This window comes from Pipistrellus kuhlii, unplaced genomic scaffold (genome assembly GCF_014108245.1).
Source record: "Pipistrellus kuhlii isolate mPipKuh1 unplaced genomic scaffold, mPipKuh1.p scaffold_m20_p_4, whole genome shotgun sequence".
Taxonomy (NCBI): Eukaryota; Metazoa; Chordata; class Mammalia; order Chiroptera; family Vespertilionidae; genus Pipistrellus; species Pipistrellus kuhlii.
This window is the reverse complement of record NW_023425540.1, coordinates 71,182,821-71,194,991: the sequence shown is the minus strand read 5'-3', so window position 1 is coordinate 71,194,991 and position 12,171 is coordinate 71,182,821. Positions and strand designations below refer to the sequence as shown.

General features: G+C 50.8%; 3 protein-coding genes across 4 annotated transcripts; 1 reads left to right on the top strand and 2 right to left on the bottom strand.

The window, feature by feature from the left end:
- Nucleotides 1–669, top strand: LOC118703286 (polyadenylate-binding protein-interacting protein 2-like). The gene has a single exon (XM_036410118.2). The coding sequence runs from the start codon at nt 117–119 to the stop codon at nt 489–491; it is 375 nt and encodes a 124-aa protein (XP_036266011.1). The 5' UTR covers nt 1–116; the 3' UTR covers nt 492–669.
- A 588-nt stretch (nt 670–1,257) lies between these two features.
- On the bottom strand, nt 1,258–6,305 carry LOC118703677 (mucin-17-like). Its single transcript, XM_045571723.1, has 10 exons — nt 5,952–6,305; nt 5,829–5,891; nt 5,010–5,492; nt 4,614–4,673; nt 4,181–4,277; nt 4,038–4,060; nt 2,712–3,857; nt 2,586–2,651; nt 1,805–2,249; nt 1,258–1,337 (listed from the first exon to the last, which is right to left on the bottom strand). Exons 1-10 carry the CDS (start codon nt 6,156–6,158, stop codon nt 1,258–1,260), a joined length of 2,670 nt encoding a protein of 889 aa, XP_045427679.1. The 5' UTR covers nt 6,159–6,305.
- Nucleotides 6,306–7,353: 1,048 nt separating this feature from the next.
- On the bottom strand, nt 7,354–11,759 carry LOC118703283 (cell wall integrity and stress response component 1-like). Of its 2 annotated transcripts, XM_036410114.1 has the most exons (11): nt 11,565–11,759; nt 11,145–11,204; nt 10,761–10,808; nt 10,329–10,402; nt 9,945–9,992; nt 9,513–9,586; nt 9,117–9,176; nt 8,697–8,756; nt 8,301–8,360; nt 7,881–7,940; nt 7,354–7,520 (listed from the first exon to the last, which is right to left on the bottom strand). In XM_036410114.1, the coding sequence occupies exons 1-11, from the start codon at nt 11,736–11,738 to the stop codon at nt 7,444–7,446; spliced, it is 795 nt and encodes a 264-aa protein (XP_036266007.1). In that variant the 5' UTR covers nt 11,739–11,759; the 3' UTR covers nt 7,354–7,443. The 2 variants fall into 2 exon arrangements, with proteins under 2 accessions (XP_036266007.1, XP_036266008.1); XM_036410115.1 differs by lacking the exon at nt 8,301–8,360.
- Nucleotides 11,760–12,171: the final 412 nt, after the last annotated feature.

The following is a 12,171-nucleotide window of genomic DNA, read 5'->3' as shown; positions in this document are numbered from 1 at the left end:
CGCGCGTCGAGCGGGGTAGCGGCGCTGCCTGTGGAGATCCGCGGAGGCCGACCGGATTCGTTGGCTGCCGTCCCCGCTGCCGTGCACTGGGTTAAAAACGACAACTAACGCCAACCATGAAAGATCCAAGTCGCAGCAGTACTAGCCCAAGCAACATCAATGAAGATGTGATTATTAACGGTCATTCTCATGAAGATGACAATCCATTTGCAGAATACATGTGGATGGAAAATGAAGAAGAATTCAACAGACAAATAGAAGAAGAGTTATGGGAAGAAGAATTTATTGAACGCTGTTTCCAAGAAATGCTGGAAGAGGAAGAAGAACATGAGTGGTTTATTCCAGCTCGAGATCTTCCACAAACTATGGACCAAATACAAGACCAATTTAATGACCTTGTTATCGGTGATGGCTCTTCTCTGGAATATCTTGTGGTCAAGAGCAATCTGAATCCAAATGCAAAGGAGTTTGTTCCTGGGGTGAAGTACTAAAATATTTGAGTAGACGGGGCCCTCTTTTGGTGGATGTAGCACAATTTCCACACTGTGAAGGCAGTATTAGAAGACTTAATTGTAAAAGCTCTCTCGTCACTGTGTTACACTTATGCATTGCCAAAGTTTTGTTAGTCTTGCATGCTTAATAAAAGTGCTGAGACTGTTATTAAGTAAAGAGCTGTCAAACATTTACTGAAAAGTAGAATTGGCCCCATGGCTGGATGTGAAGACAGCAAGGAAAGAAGCACCAGTCAAGTTGTGTTAAAGCACCAAATTAAATGACCTTTTTAAAGCTTAAAAAAAAAAAAAAAAAAAAAAAGACATATAGAGAAATAAATGTTTCAGTGATAGGAGGCAGAGGTTTGTATTTAATGGAAAACAAGTAAGAGCATTAGAAGTGAATGAGAAAAAGTTTAAGAAGAAAACCACAAAAAGGTAGATTGAAAAGTAATTTAAGTATTTAAAAAGTGAATTCAGAAATTACTTACTTGCTATTGTTGGTATAACACTAGAGACAGTGGTGACTGTCGTGGATGTAGCACTCTGAGTGGTAGGTTTTATTCCAGCTGTTGAGGTTGAGACAGTCGTGGTGGTGACAGAGGTTCCAGAAGTGGAGGAGGCAGAGGTTGTTGCACGGGTAGAGTGGCCAGGAGTAGACATAGGTGAGGTGGTGCTAGAAACAACTGTTGAAAATGTGCTAGCTTTTGCGGTACTGGTCATAGGAGAGGTGGTGGCAAAGGAAGATGTGGTAGGTGTGTTGGGCTTAGTAGGAGTTGAAGCAGAAGTGACAGGTGTGCTGCTTGTAGGAGTGGTAGCAATAGATGTTGCAGTTGTGTTGACCTCCTTAGGAGTTGAAACAGATATGGTGGCAGCACTTATAGTTGTGGGTGTATTTGATTCAGTGGAAAGTGTCATAGGTGTAGAGCCAACAACACTTGTTGAGGGAATGTCAGAAGTAGTCATAATTGATATAAGAGTGGTGGTGTCAGAAATAGTTGTTACAGAACTATCACCTTCTGTAGAAATGGAGACAGATAGAGTGGTGTCTCCTAAAGTGGTAAGAGAAGAATTCTTATCAGTAGTGGTGGGAAAAACTGTGCTGGAGGCAACCTGGCTTGTTGAAGATGAAGTAGACTCCATGGGTGTTGTCCCAGGAGTGATGCTGTCAGTAGGAGTTGCTGAAGGTCCCACAGTTTCTGTTGTGCTTGTCATCTGGGTGGTGCTGGCACTAGGAGTTGTAGTGGATGCAGAAGCCTCTGTAGGAGTTGTCACGGGAGTGGCACTGTCAGTAGAAGTTGCTGAAGATGCACCAGCTTCTGTAGACACTGTCTCCGTGGTGGCACTGTCTGTAGAAGATGTTGAGGACACAGTGGAATCTGTGGAGTCTGTCAGAGGAGAGGTGCCACCAGAATGTGTTGTTGGTGGTGCACTCGCCTCTGCAGTAGACGTTACAGGGCTGCTGGTGTCACTAGACACTGTTGAAGATGTGCTACCTTCTGTTGAAGTTGTATCAGGGGAGATGCTGCTGGCCAGAGTTGTTGAAGATGAACCAGCCTCTGTGGGTGTTGTCCCAGGAGTGATGCTGTCAGTAGGAGTTGTGCTTGTCATCTGGGTGGTGCTGGCACTAGGAGTTGTAGTGGATGCAGAAGCCTCGGTAGGATTTGTCCCGGGAGTGGCACTGTCAGTAGAAGTTGCTGAAGATGCACCAGCCTCTGTAGACACTGTCTCCGTGGTGGCACTGTCTGTAGAAGATGTTGAGGACACAGTGGAATCTGTGGAGTCTGTCAGAGGAGAGGTGCCACCAGAAGGTGTTGTTGGTGGTGCACTCGCCTCTGCAGTAGACGTTACAGGGCTGCTGGTGTCGCTAGACACTGTTGAAGATGTGCTACCTTCTGTTGAAGTTGTATCAGGGGAGATGCTGCTGGCCAGAGTTGTTAAAGATGAACCAGCCTCTGTGGGTGTTGTCCCAGGAGTGATGCTGTCAGTAGGAGTTGTGCTTGTCATCTGGGTGGTGCTGGCACTAGGAGTTGTAGTGGATGTGGAAGCCTCTGTAGGAGTTGTCACGGGAGTGGCACTGTCAGTAGAAGTTGCTGAAGATGCACCAGCCTCCGTAGACACTGTCTCCGTGGTGGCACTGTCTGTAGAAGATGTTGAGGACACAGTGGAATCTGTGGAGTCTGTCAGAGGAGAGGTGCCACCAGAATGTGTTGTTGGTGGTGCACTCGCCTCTGCAGTAGATGTTACAGGGCTGCTGGTGTCACTAGACACTGTTGAAGATGTGCTACCTTCTGTTGAAGTTGTATCAGGGGAGATGCTGCTGGCCAGAGTTGTAGAAGATGAACCAGCCTCTGTGGGTGTTGTCCCAGGAGTGATGCTGTCAGTAGGAGCTGTGCTTGTCATCTGGGTGGTGCTGGCACTAGGAGTTGTAGTGGATGCGGAAGCCTCTGTAGGAGTTGTCACGGGAGTGGCACTGTCAGTAGAAGTTGCTGAAGATGCACCACCCTCTGTAGACACTGTCTCCGTGGTGGCACTGTCTGTAGAAGATGTTGAGGACACAGTGGAATCTGTGGAGTCTGTCAGAGGAGAGGTGCCACCAGAAGGTGTTGTTGGTGGTGCACTCACCTCTGCAGTAGACGTTACAGGGCTGCTGGTGTCACTAGACACTGTTGAAGATGTGCTACCTTCTGTTGAAGTTGTATCAGGGGAGATGCTGCTGGCCAGAGTTGGTGAAGATGAACCAGCCTCTGTGGGTGTTGTCCCAGGAGTGACGCTGTCAGTAGGAGTTGCTGAAGGTCCCACAGTTTCTGTTGTGCTTGTCATCTGTGTGGTGCTGGCACTAGGAGTTGTAGTGGATGTGGAAGCCTCTGTAGGAGTTGTCACGGGAGTGGCACTGTCAGTAGAAGTTGCTGAAGATGCACCAGCCTCCGTAGACACTGTCTCCGTGGTGGCACTGTCTGTAGAAGATGTTGAGGACACAGTGGAATCTGTGGAGTCTGTCAGAGGAGAGGTGCCACCAGAATGTGTTGTTGGTGGTGCACTCGCCTCTGCAGTAGACGTTACAGGGCTGCTGGTGTCACTAGACACTGTTGAAGATGTGCTACCTTCTGTTGAAGTTGTATCAGGGGAGATGCTGCTGGCCAGAGTTGTTGAAGATGAACCAGCCTCTGTGGGTGTTGTCCCAGGAGTGATGCTGTCAGTAGGAGTTGTGCTTGTCATCTGGGTGGTGCTGGCACTAGGAGTTGTAGTGGATGCAGAAGCCTCGGTAGGATTTGTCCCGGGAGTGGCACTGTCAGTAGAAGTTGCTGAAGATGCACCAGCCTCTGTAGACACTGTCTCCGTGGTGGCACTGTCTGTAGAAGATGTTGAGGACACAGTGGAATCTGTGGAGTCTGTCAGAGGAGAGGTGCCACCAGAAGGTGTTGTTGGTGGTGCACTAGCCTCTGCAGTAGACGTTACAGGGCTGCTGGTGTCACTAGACACTGTTGAAGATGTGCTACCTTCTGTTGAAGTTGTATCAGGGGAGATGCTGCTGGCTAGAGTTGGTGAAGATGAACCAGCCTCTGTGGGTGTTGTCCCAGGAGTGACGCTGTCAGTAGGAGTTGCTGAAGGTCCCACAGTTTCTGTTGTGCTTGTCATCTGGGTGGTGCTGGCACTAGGAGTTGTAGTGGATGCGGAAGCCTCTGTAGGAGTTGTCACGGGAGTGGCACTGTCAGTAGAAGTTGCTGAAGATGCACCAGCCTCCGTAGATACTGTCTCCGTGGTGGCACTGTCTGTAGAAGATGTTGAGGACACAGTGGAATCTGTGGAGTCTGTCAGAGGAGAGGTGCCACCAGAATGTGTTGTTGGTGGTGCACTCGCCTCTGCAGTAGATGTTACAGGGCTGCTGGTGTCACTAGACACTGTTGAAGATGTGCTACCTTCTGTTGAAGTTGTATCAGGGGAGATGCTGCTTGCCAGAGTTGTTGAAGATGAACCAGCCTCTGTGGGTGTTGTCCCAGGAGTGATGCTGTCAGTAGGAGTTGTGCTTGTCATCTGGGTGGTGCTGGCACTAGGAGTTGTAGTGGATGCGGAAGCCTCTGTAGGAGTTGTCACGGGAGTGGCACTGTCAGTAGAAGTTGCTGAAGATGCACCAGCCTCCGTAGACACTGTCTCCGTGGTGGCACTGTCTGTAGAAGATGTTGAGGACACAGTGGAATCTGTGGAGTCTGTCAGAGGAGAGGTGCCACCAGAATGTGTTGTTGGTGGTGCACTCGCCTCTGCAGTAGACGTTACAGGGCTGCTGGTGTCACTAGACACTGTTGAAGATGTGCTACCTTCTGTTGAAGTTGTATCAGGGGAGATGCTGCTGGCCAGAGTTGTTGAAGATAAACCAGCCTCTGTGGGTGTTGTCCCAGGAGTGATGCTGTCAGTAGGAGTTGTGCTTGTCATCTGGGTGGTGCTGGCACTAGGAGTTGTAGTGGATGCGGAAGCCTCTGTAGGAGTTGTCACGGGAGTGGCACTGTCAGTAGAAGTTGCTGAAGATGCACCACCCTCTGTAGACACTGTCTCCGTGGTGGCACTGTCTGTAGAAGATGTTGAGGACACAGTGGAATCTGTGGAGTCTGTCAGAGGAGAGGTGCCACCAGAAGGTCTTGTTGGTGGTGCACTCGCCTCTGCAGTAGACGTTACAGGGCTGCTGGTGTCACTAGACACTGTTGAAGATGTGCTACCTTCTGTTGAAGTTGTATCAGGGAAGATGCTGCTGGCCAGAGTTGTTAAAGATGAACCAGCCTCTGTGGGTGTTGTCCCAGGAGTGACGCTGTCAGTAGGAGTTGCTGAAGGTCCCACAGTTTCTGTTGTGCTTGTCATCTGGGTGGTGCTGGCACTAGGAGTTGTAGTGGATGCGGAAGCCTCTGTAGGAGTTGTCACGGGAGTGGCACTGTCAGTAGAAGTTGCTGAAGATGCACCAGCCTCTGTAGACACTGTCTCCGTGGTGGCACTGTCTGTAGAAGATGTTGAGGACACAGTGGAATCTGTGGAGTCTGTCAGAGGAGAGGTGCCACCAGAAGGTGTTGATGGTGGTGCACTAGCCTCTGCAGTAGACGTTACAGGGCTGCTGGTGTCACTAGACACTGTTGAAGATGTGCTACCTTCTGTTGAAGTTGTATCAGGGGAGATGCTGCTGGCCAGAGTTGGTGAAGATGAACCAGCCTCTGTGGGTGTTGTCCCAGGAGTGATGCTGTCAGTAGGAGTTGTGCTTGTCATCTGGGTGGTGCTGGCACTAGGAGTTGTAGTGGATGCAGAAGCCTCGGTAGGATTTGTCCCGGGAGTGGCACTGTCAGTAGAAGTTGCTGAAGATGCACCAGCCTCTGTAGACACTGTCTCCGTGGTGGCACTGTCTGTAGAAGATGTTGAGGACACAGTGGAATCTGTGGAGTCTGTCAGAGGAGAGGTGCCACCAGAAGGTGTTGTTGGTGGTGCACTAGCCTCTGCAGTAGACGTTACAGGGCTGCTGGTGTCACTAGACACTGTTGAAGATGTGCTACCTTCTGTTGAAGTTGTATCAGGGGAGATGCTGCTGGCCAGAGTTGGTGAAGATGAACCAGCCTCTGTGGGTGTTGTCCCAGGAGTGACGCTGTCAGTAGGAGTTGCTGAAGGTCCCACAGTTTCTGTTGTGCTTGTCATCTGGGTGGTGCTGGCACTAGGAGTTGTAGTGGATGCGGAAGCCTCTGTAGGAGTTGTCACGGGAGTGGCACTGTCAGTAGAAGTTGCTGAAGATGCACCAGCCTCCGTAGACACTGTCTCCGTGGTGGCACTGTCTGTAGAAGATGTTGAGGACACAGTGGAATCTGTGGAGTCTGTCAGAGGAGAGGTGCCACCAGAATGTGTTGTTGGTGGTGCACTCGCCTCTGCAGTAGACGTTACAGGGCTGCTGGTGTCACTAGACACTGTTGAAGATGTGCTACCTTCTGTTGAAGTTGTATCAGGGGAGATGCTGCTGGACAGAGTTGGTGAAGATGAACCAGCCTCTGTGGGTGTTGTCCCAGGAGTGACGCTGTCAGTAGGAGTTGCTGAAGGTCCCACAGTTTCTGTTGTGCTTGTCATCTGGGTGGTGCTGGCACTAGGAGTTGTAGTGGATGTGGAAGCCTCTGTAGGAGTTGTCACGGGAGTGGCACTGTCAGTAGAAGTTGCTGAAGATGCACCAGCCTCCGTAGACACTGTCTCCGTGGTGGCACTGTCTGTAGAAGATGTTGAGGACACAGTGGAATCTGTGGAATCTGTCAGAGGAGAGGTGCCACCAGAATGTGTTGTTGGTGGTGCACTCGCCTCTGCAGTAGATGTTACAGGGCTGCTGGTGTCACTAGACACTGTTGAAGATGTGCTACCTTCTGTTGAAGTTGTATCAGGGGAGATGCTGCTTGCCAGAGTTGTTGAAGATGAACCAGCCTCTGTGGGTGTTGTCCCAGGAGTGATGCTGTCAGTAGGAGCTGTGCTTGTCATCTGGGTGGTGCTGGCACTAGGAGTTGTAGTGGATGCGGAAGCCTCTGTAGGAGTTGTCACGGGAGTGGCACTGTCAGTAGAAGTTGCTGAAGATGCACCAGCCTCCGTAGACACTGTCTCCGTGGTGGCACTGTCTGTAGAAGATGTTGAGGACACAGTGGAATCTGTGGAGTCTGTCAGAGGAGAGGTGCCACCAGAATGTGTTGTTGGTGGTGCACTCGCCTCTGCAGTAGACGTTACAGGGCTGCTGGTGTCACTAGACACTGTTGAAGATGTGCTACCTTCTGTTGAAGTTGTATCAGGGGAGATGCTGCTGGCTAGAGTTGGTGAAGATGAACCAGCCTCTGTGGGTGTTGTCCCAGGAGTGATGCTGTCAGTAGGAGTTGTGCTTGTCATCTGGGTGGTGTTGGCACTAGGAGTTGTAGTGGATGCGGAAGCCTCTGTAGGAGTTGTCACGGGAGTGGCACTGTCAGTAGAAGTTGCTGAAGATGCACCAGCCTCTGTAGACACTGTCTCCGTGGTGGCACTGTCTGTAGAAGATGTTGAGGACACAGTGGAATCTGTGGAGTCTGTCAGAGGAGAGGTGCCACCAGAAGGTCTTGTTGGTGGTGCACTCGCCTCTGCAGTAGACGTTACAGGGCTGCTGGTGTCACTAGACACTGTTGAAGATGTGCTACCTTCTGTTGAAGTTGTATCAGGGAAGATGCTGCTGGCCAGAGTTGTTAAAGATGAACCAGCCTCTGTGGGTGTTGTCCCAGGAGTGACGCTGTCAGTAGGAGTTGCTGAAGGTCCCACAGTTTCTGTTGTGCTTGTCATCTGGGTGGTGCTGGCACTAGGAGTTGTAGTGGATGCAGAAGCCTCGGTAGGATTTGTCCCGGGAGTGGCACTGTCAGTAGAAGTTGCTGAAGATGCACCAGCCTCTGTAGACACTGTCTCCGTGGTGGCACTGTCTGTAGAAGATGTTGAGGACACAGTGGAATCTGTGGAGTCTGTCAGAGGAGAGGTGCCACCAGAAGGTGTTGTTGGTGGTGCACTAGCCTCTGCAGTAGACGTTACAGGGCTGCTGGTGTCACTAGATACTGTTGAAGATGTGCTACCTTCTGTTGAAGTTGTATCAGGGGAGATGCTGCTGGCCAGAGTTGGTGAAGATGAACCAGCCTCTGTGGGTGTTGTCCCAGGAGTGACGCCGTCAGTAGGAGTTGCTGTAGGTCCCACAGTTTCTGTTGTGCTTGTCATCTGGGTGGTGCTGGCACTAGGAGTTGTAGTGGATGTGGAAGCCTCTGTAGGAGTTGTCACGGGAGTGGCACTGTCAGTAGAAGTTGCTGAAGATGCACCAGCCTCCGTAGACACTGTCTCCGTGGTGGCACTGTCTGTAGAAGATGTTGAGGACACAGTGGAATCTGTGGAGTCTGTCAGAGGAGAGGTGCCACCAGAATGTGTTGTTGGTGGTGCACTCGCCTCTGCAGTAGATGTTACAGGGCTGCTGGTGTCACTAGACACTGTTGAAGATGTGCTACCTTCTGTTGAAGTTGTATCAGGGGAGATGCTGCTGGCCAGAGTTGGTGAAGATGAACCAGCCTCTGTGGGTGTTGTCCCAGGAGTGATGCTGTCAGTAGGAGTTGTGCTTGTCATCTGGGTGGTGCTGGCACTAGGAGTTGTAGTGGATGCAGAAGCCTCGGTAGGATTTGTCCCGGGAGTGGCACTGTCAGTAGAAGTTGCTGAAGATGCACCAGCCTCTGTAGACACTGTCTCCGTGGTGGCACTGTCTGTAGAAGATGTTGAGGACACAGTGGAATCTGTGGAGTCTGTCAGAGGAGAGGTGCCACCAGAAGGTCTTGTTGGTGGTGCACTCGCCTCTGCAGTAGACGTTACAGGGCTGCTGGTGTCACTAGACACTGTTGAAGATGTGCTACCTTCTGTTGAAGTTGTATCAGGGGAGATGCTGCTGGCTAGAGTTGGTGAAGATGAACCAGCCTCTGTGGGTGTTGTCCCAGGAGTGACGCTGTCAGTAGGAGTTGCTGAAGGTCCCACAGTTTCTGTTGTGCTTGTCATCTGGGTGGTGCTGGCACTAGGAGTTGTAGTGGATGCGGAAGCCTCTGTAGGAGTTGTAACGGGAGTGGCACTGTCAGTAGAAGTTGCTGAAGATGCACCAGCCTCTGTAGACACTGTCTCCGTGGTGGCACTGTCTGTAGAAGATGTTGAGGACACAGTGGAATCTGTGGAGTCTGTCAGAGGAGAGGTGCCACCAGAAGGTGTTGATGGTGGTGCACTAGCCTCTGCAGTAGACGTTACAGGGCTGCTGGTGTCACTAGACACTGTTGAAGATGTGCTACCTTCTGTTGAAGTTGTATCAGGGGAGATGCTGCTGGCCAGAGTTGTTGAAGATGAACCAACCTCTGTGGGTGTTGTCCCAGGAGTGATGCTGTCAGTAGGAGTTGTGCTTGTCATCTGGGTGATGCTGGCACTAGGAGTTGTAGTGGATGCGGAAGCCTCTGTAGGAGTTGTAACGGGAGTGGCACTGTCAGTAGAAGTTGCTGAAGATGCACCAGCCTCTGTAGACACTGTCTCCGTGGTGGCACTGTCTGTAGAAGATGTTGAGGAGATAGTGGAGTCTGTGGAGTCTGTCAGAGGAGAGGTGCCAGCAGAAGGTGTTGTTGGTGGTGCACTCGACCCTGCAGTAGACGTTACAGGGCTGCTGGTGTCACTAGACACTGTTGAAGATGTGCTACCTTCTGTTGAAGTTGTATCAGGAGAGATGCTGCTAGCCAGAATTGGTGTAGATGAACCACCCTCTGTGGGTGTTGAACCAGGAGTGACTCTGTCAGTAGAAGTTGCTGAAGGTCCCACAGTTTCTGTTGTGCTTGTCATCTGGGTGGTGCTGGCACTAGGAGTTGTAGTGGATGCTGAAGCCTCAGTAGGAGTTGTCACGGGAGTGGCACTGTCAGTAGAAGTTGCTGAAGATGCAGCAGCCTCCGTAGACACTGTCTCCGTGGTGGCACTGTCTGTAGAAAATGTTGAGGAGATAGTGGAGTCTGTGGAGGCTGTCATAGGAGTGGTGCCACCAGAAGGCGTTGTTGGTGGTGCACTAGCCTCTGCAGTAGACGTTACAGAGCTACTGGTGTCAGTAGACATTGTTGAAGATGTGCTACCTTCTGTTGAAGTTGTATCAGGGGAGATGCTGCTGGCCAGAGTTGGTGAAGATGAACCAGCCTCTGTGGGTGTTGTCCCAGGAGTGATGCTGTCAGTAGGAGTTGTGCTTGCCATCTTGGTGGTGCTGGCACTAGGAGTTGTAGTGGATGCAGAAGCCTCGGTAGGATTTGTCCCGGGAGTGGCACTGTCAGTAGAAGTTGCTGAAGATGCACCAGCCTCTGTAGACACTGTCTCCGTGGTGGCACTGTCTGTAGAAGATGTTGAGGAGATAGTGGAGTCTGTGGAGTCTGTCAGAGGAGAGGTGCCAGCAGAAGGTGTTGTTGGTGGTGCACTCGCCCCTGCAGTAGACGTTACAGGGCTGCTGGTGTCACTAGACACTGTTGAAGATGTGCTACCTTCTGTTGAAGTTGTATCAGGAGAGATGCTGCTAGCCAGAATTGGTGTAGATGAACCACCCTCTGTGGGTGTTGAACCAGGAGTGACGCTGTCAGTAGAAGTTGCTGAAGGTCCCACAGTTTCTGTTGTGCTTGTCATCTGGGTGGTGCTGTCACTAGGAGTTGTAGTGGATGCTGAAGCCTCAGTAGGAGTTGTCACGGGAGTGGCACTGTCAGTAGAAGTTGCTGAAGATGCAGCAGCCTCCGTAGACACTGTCTCCGTGGTGGCACTGTCTGTAGAAAATGTTGAGGAGATAGTGGAGTCTGTGGAGGCTGTCATAGGAGTGGTGCCACCAGAAGGCGTTGTTGGTGGTGCACTAGCCTCTGCAGTAGACGTTACAGAGCTACTGGTGTCAGTAGACATTGTTGAAGATGTGCTACCTTCTGTTGAAGTTGTATCAGGGGAGATGCTGCTGGCCAGAGTTGTTGAAGATGAACCAGCCTCTGTGGGTGTTGTCCCAGGAGTGATGCTGTCAGTAGGAGTTGTGCTTGCCATCTTGGTGGTGCTGGCACTAGGAGTTGTAGTGGATGCGGAAGCCTCTGTAGGAGTTGTCACGGGAGTGGCACTGTCAGTAGAAGTTGCTGAAGATGCACCAGCCTCCGTAGACACTGTCTCCGTGGTGGCACTGTCTGTAGAAGATGTTGAGGACACAGTGGAATCTGTGGAGTCTGTCAGAGGAGATGTGCCACCAGAAGGTGTTGTTGGTGGTTTACTAGCCTCTGCAGTAGATGTTACAGGGCTGCTGTTGTCACTAGACATTGTTGAAGATGTGCTATCTTCTGTTGAAGTTGTATCAGGGGAGATGCTGCTGGCCAGAATTGTTGAAGATGAACCAGCCTCTGTGGGTCTTGTCCCAGGTGTGATGCTGTCAGTAGGAGTTGTTGAAGGTTCCACAGTTTCTGCTGTGCTTGTCATCTGGGTGGTGCTGGAACTAGGAGTTGTAGTGGATACAGAAGCCTCGGTAGGATTTGTCCCGGGAGTGGCACTGTCAGTAGAAGTTGCTGAAGATGCACCAGCCTCTGTAGACACTGTCTCCGTGGTGGCACTGTCTGTAGAAGATGTTGAGGACACAGTGGAATCTGTGGAGTCTGTCAGAGGAGAGGTGCCACCAGAAGGTGTTGTTGGTGGTGCACTCGCCTCTGCAGTAGACGTTACAGGGCTGCTGGTGTCACTAGACATTGTTGAAGTTGTGCTATTTTTTGTAGATGTTGTATCAGGAGAAATGCTGCTGGCCAGAGTTGTTGAAGATGAACCATACTCATTAGGTGTTGTCCCAGGAGTGTCATTGTAAGCAGGATTTGCTGAAGATACCTCAGTTTCGGTTGTGATTGTCATCTGGGTGCTGGTGTCATGGGTGTCAGTAGGATTTGTAGGAAATGTAGAAGTCTCTTCAGGTGTAGGCATTGAAATGGCACTGTCAGTAGAATTTAGTAAAGATGCATCATCCTCTGTAGAGGCTTTCAGAGGCGTGGTGCCACCAGAAGGCTTTGTTGATGATGCAGTAGTCTCTGCAGTAGATGTTACAGGTCTACTCGTGTTACCAGACATTGTAGAAGATTTGCTAGTAGATGTTGAAATTGTAGCAGAAGAACTTTGGACGCCAGAATTGGCA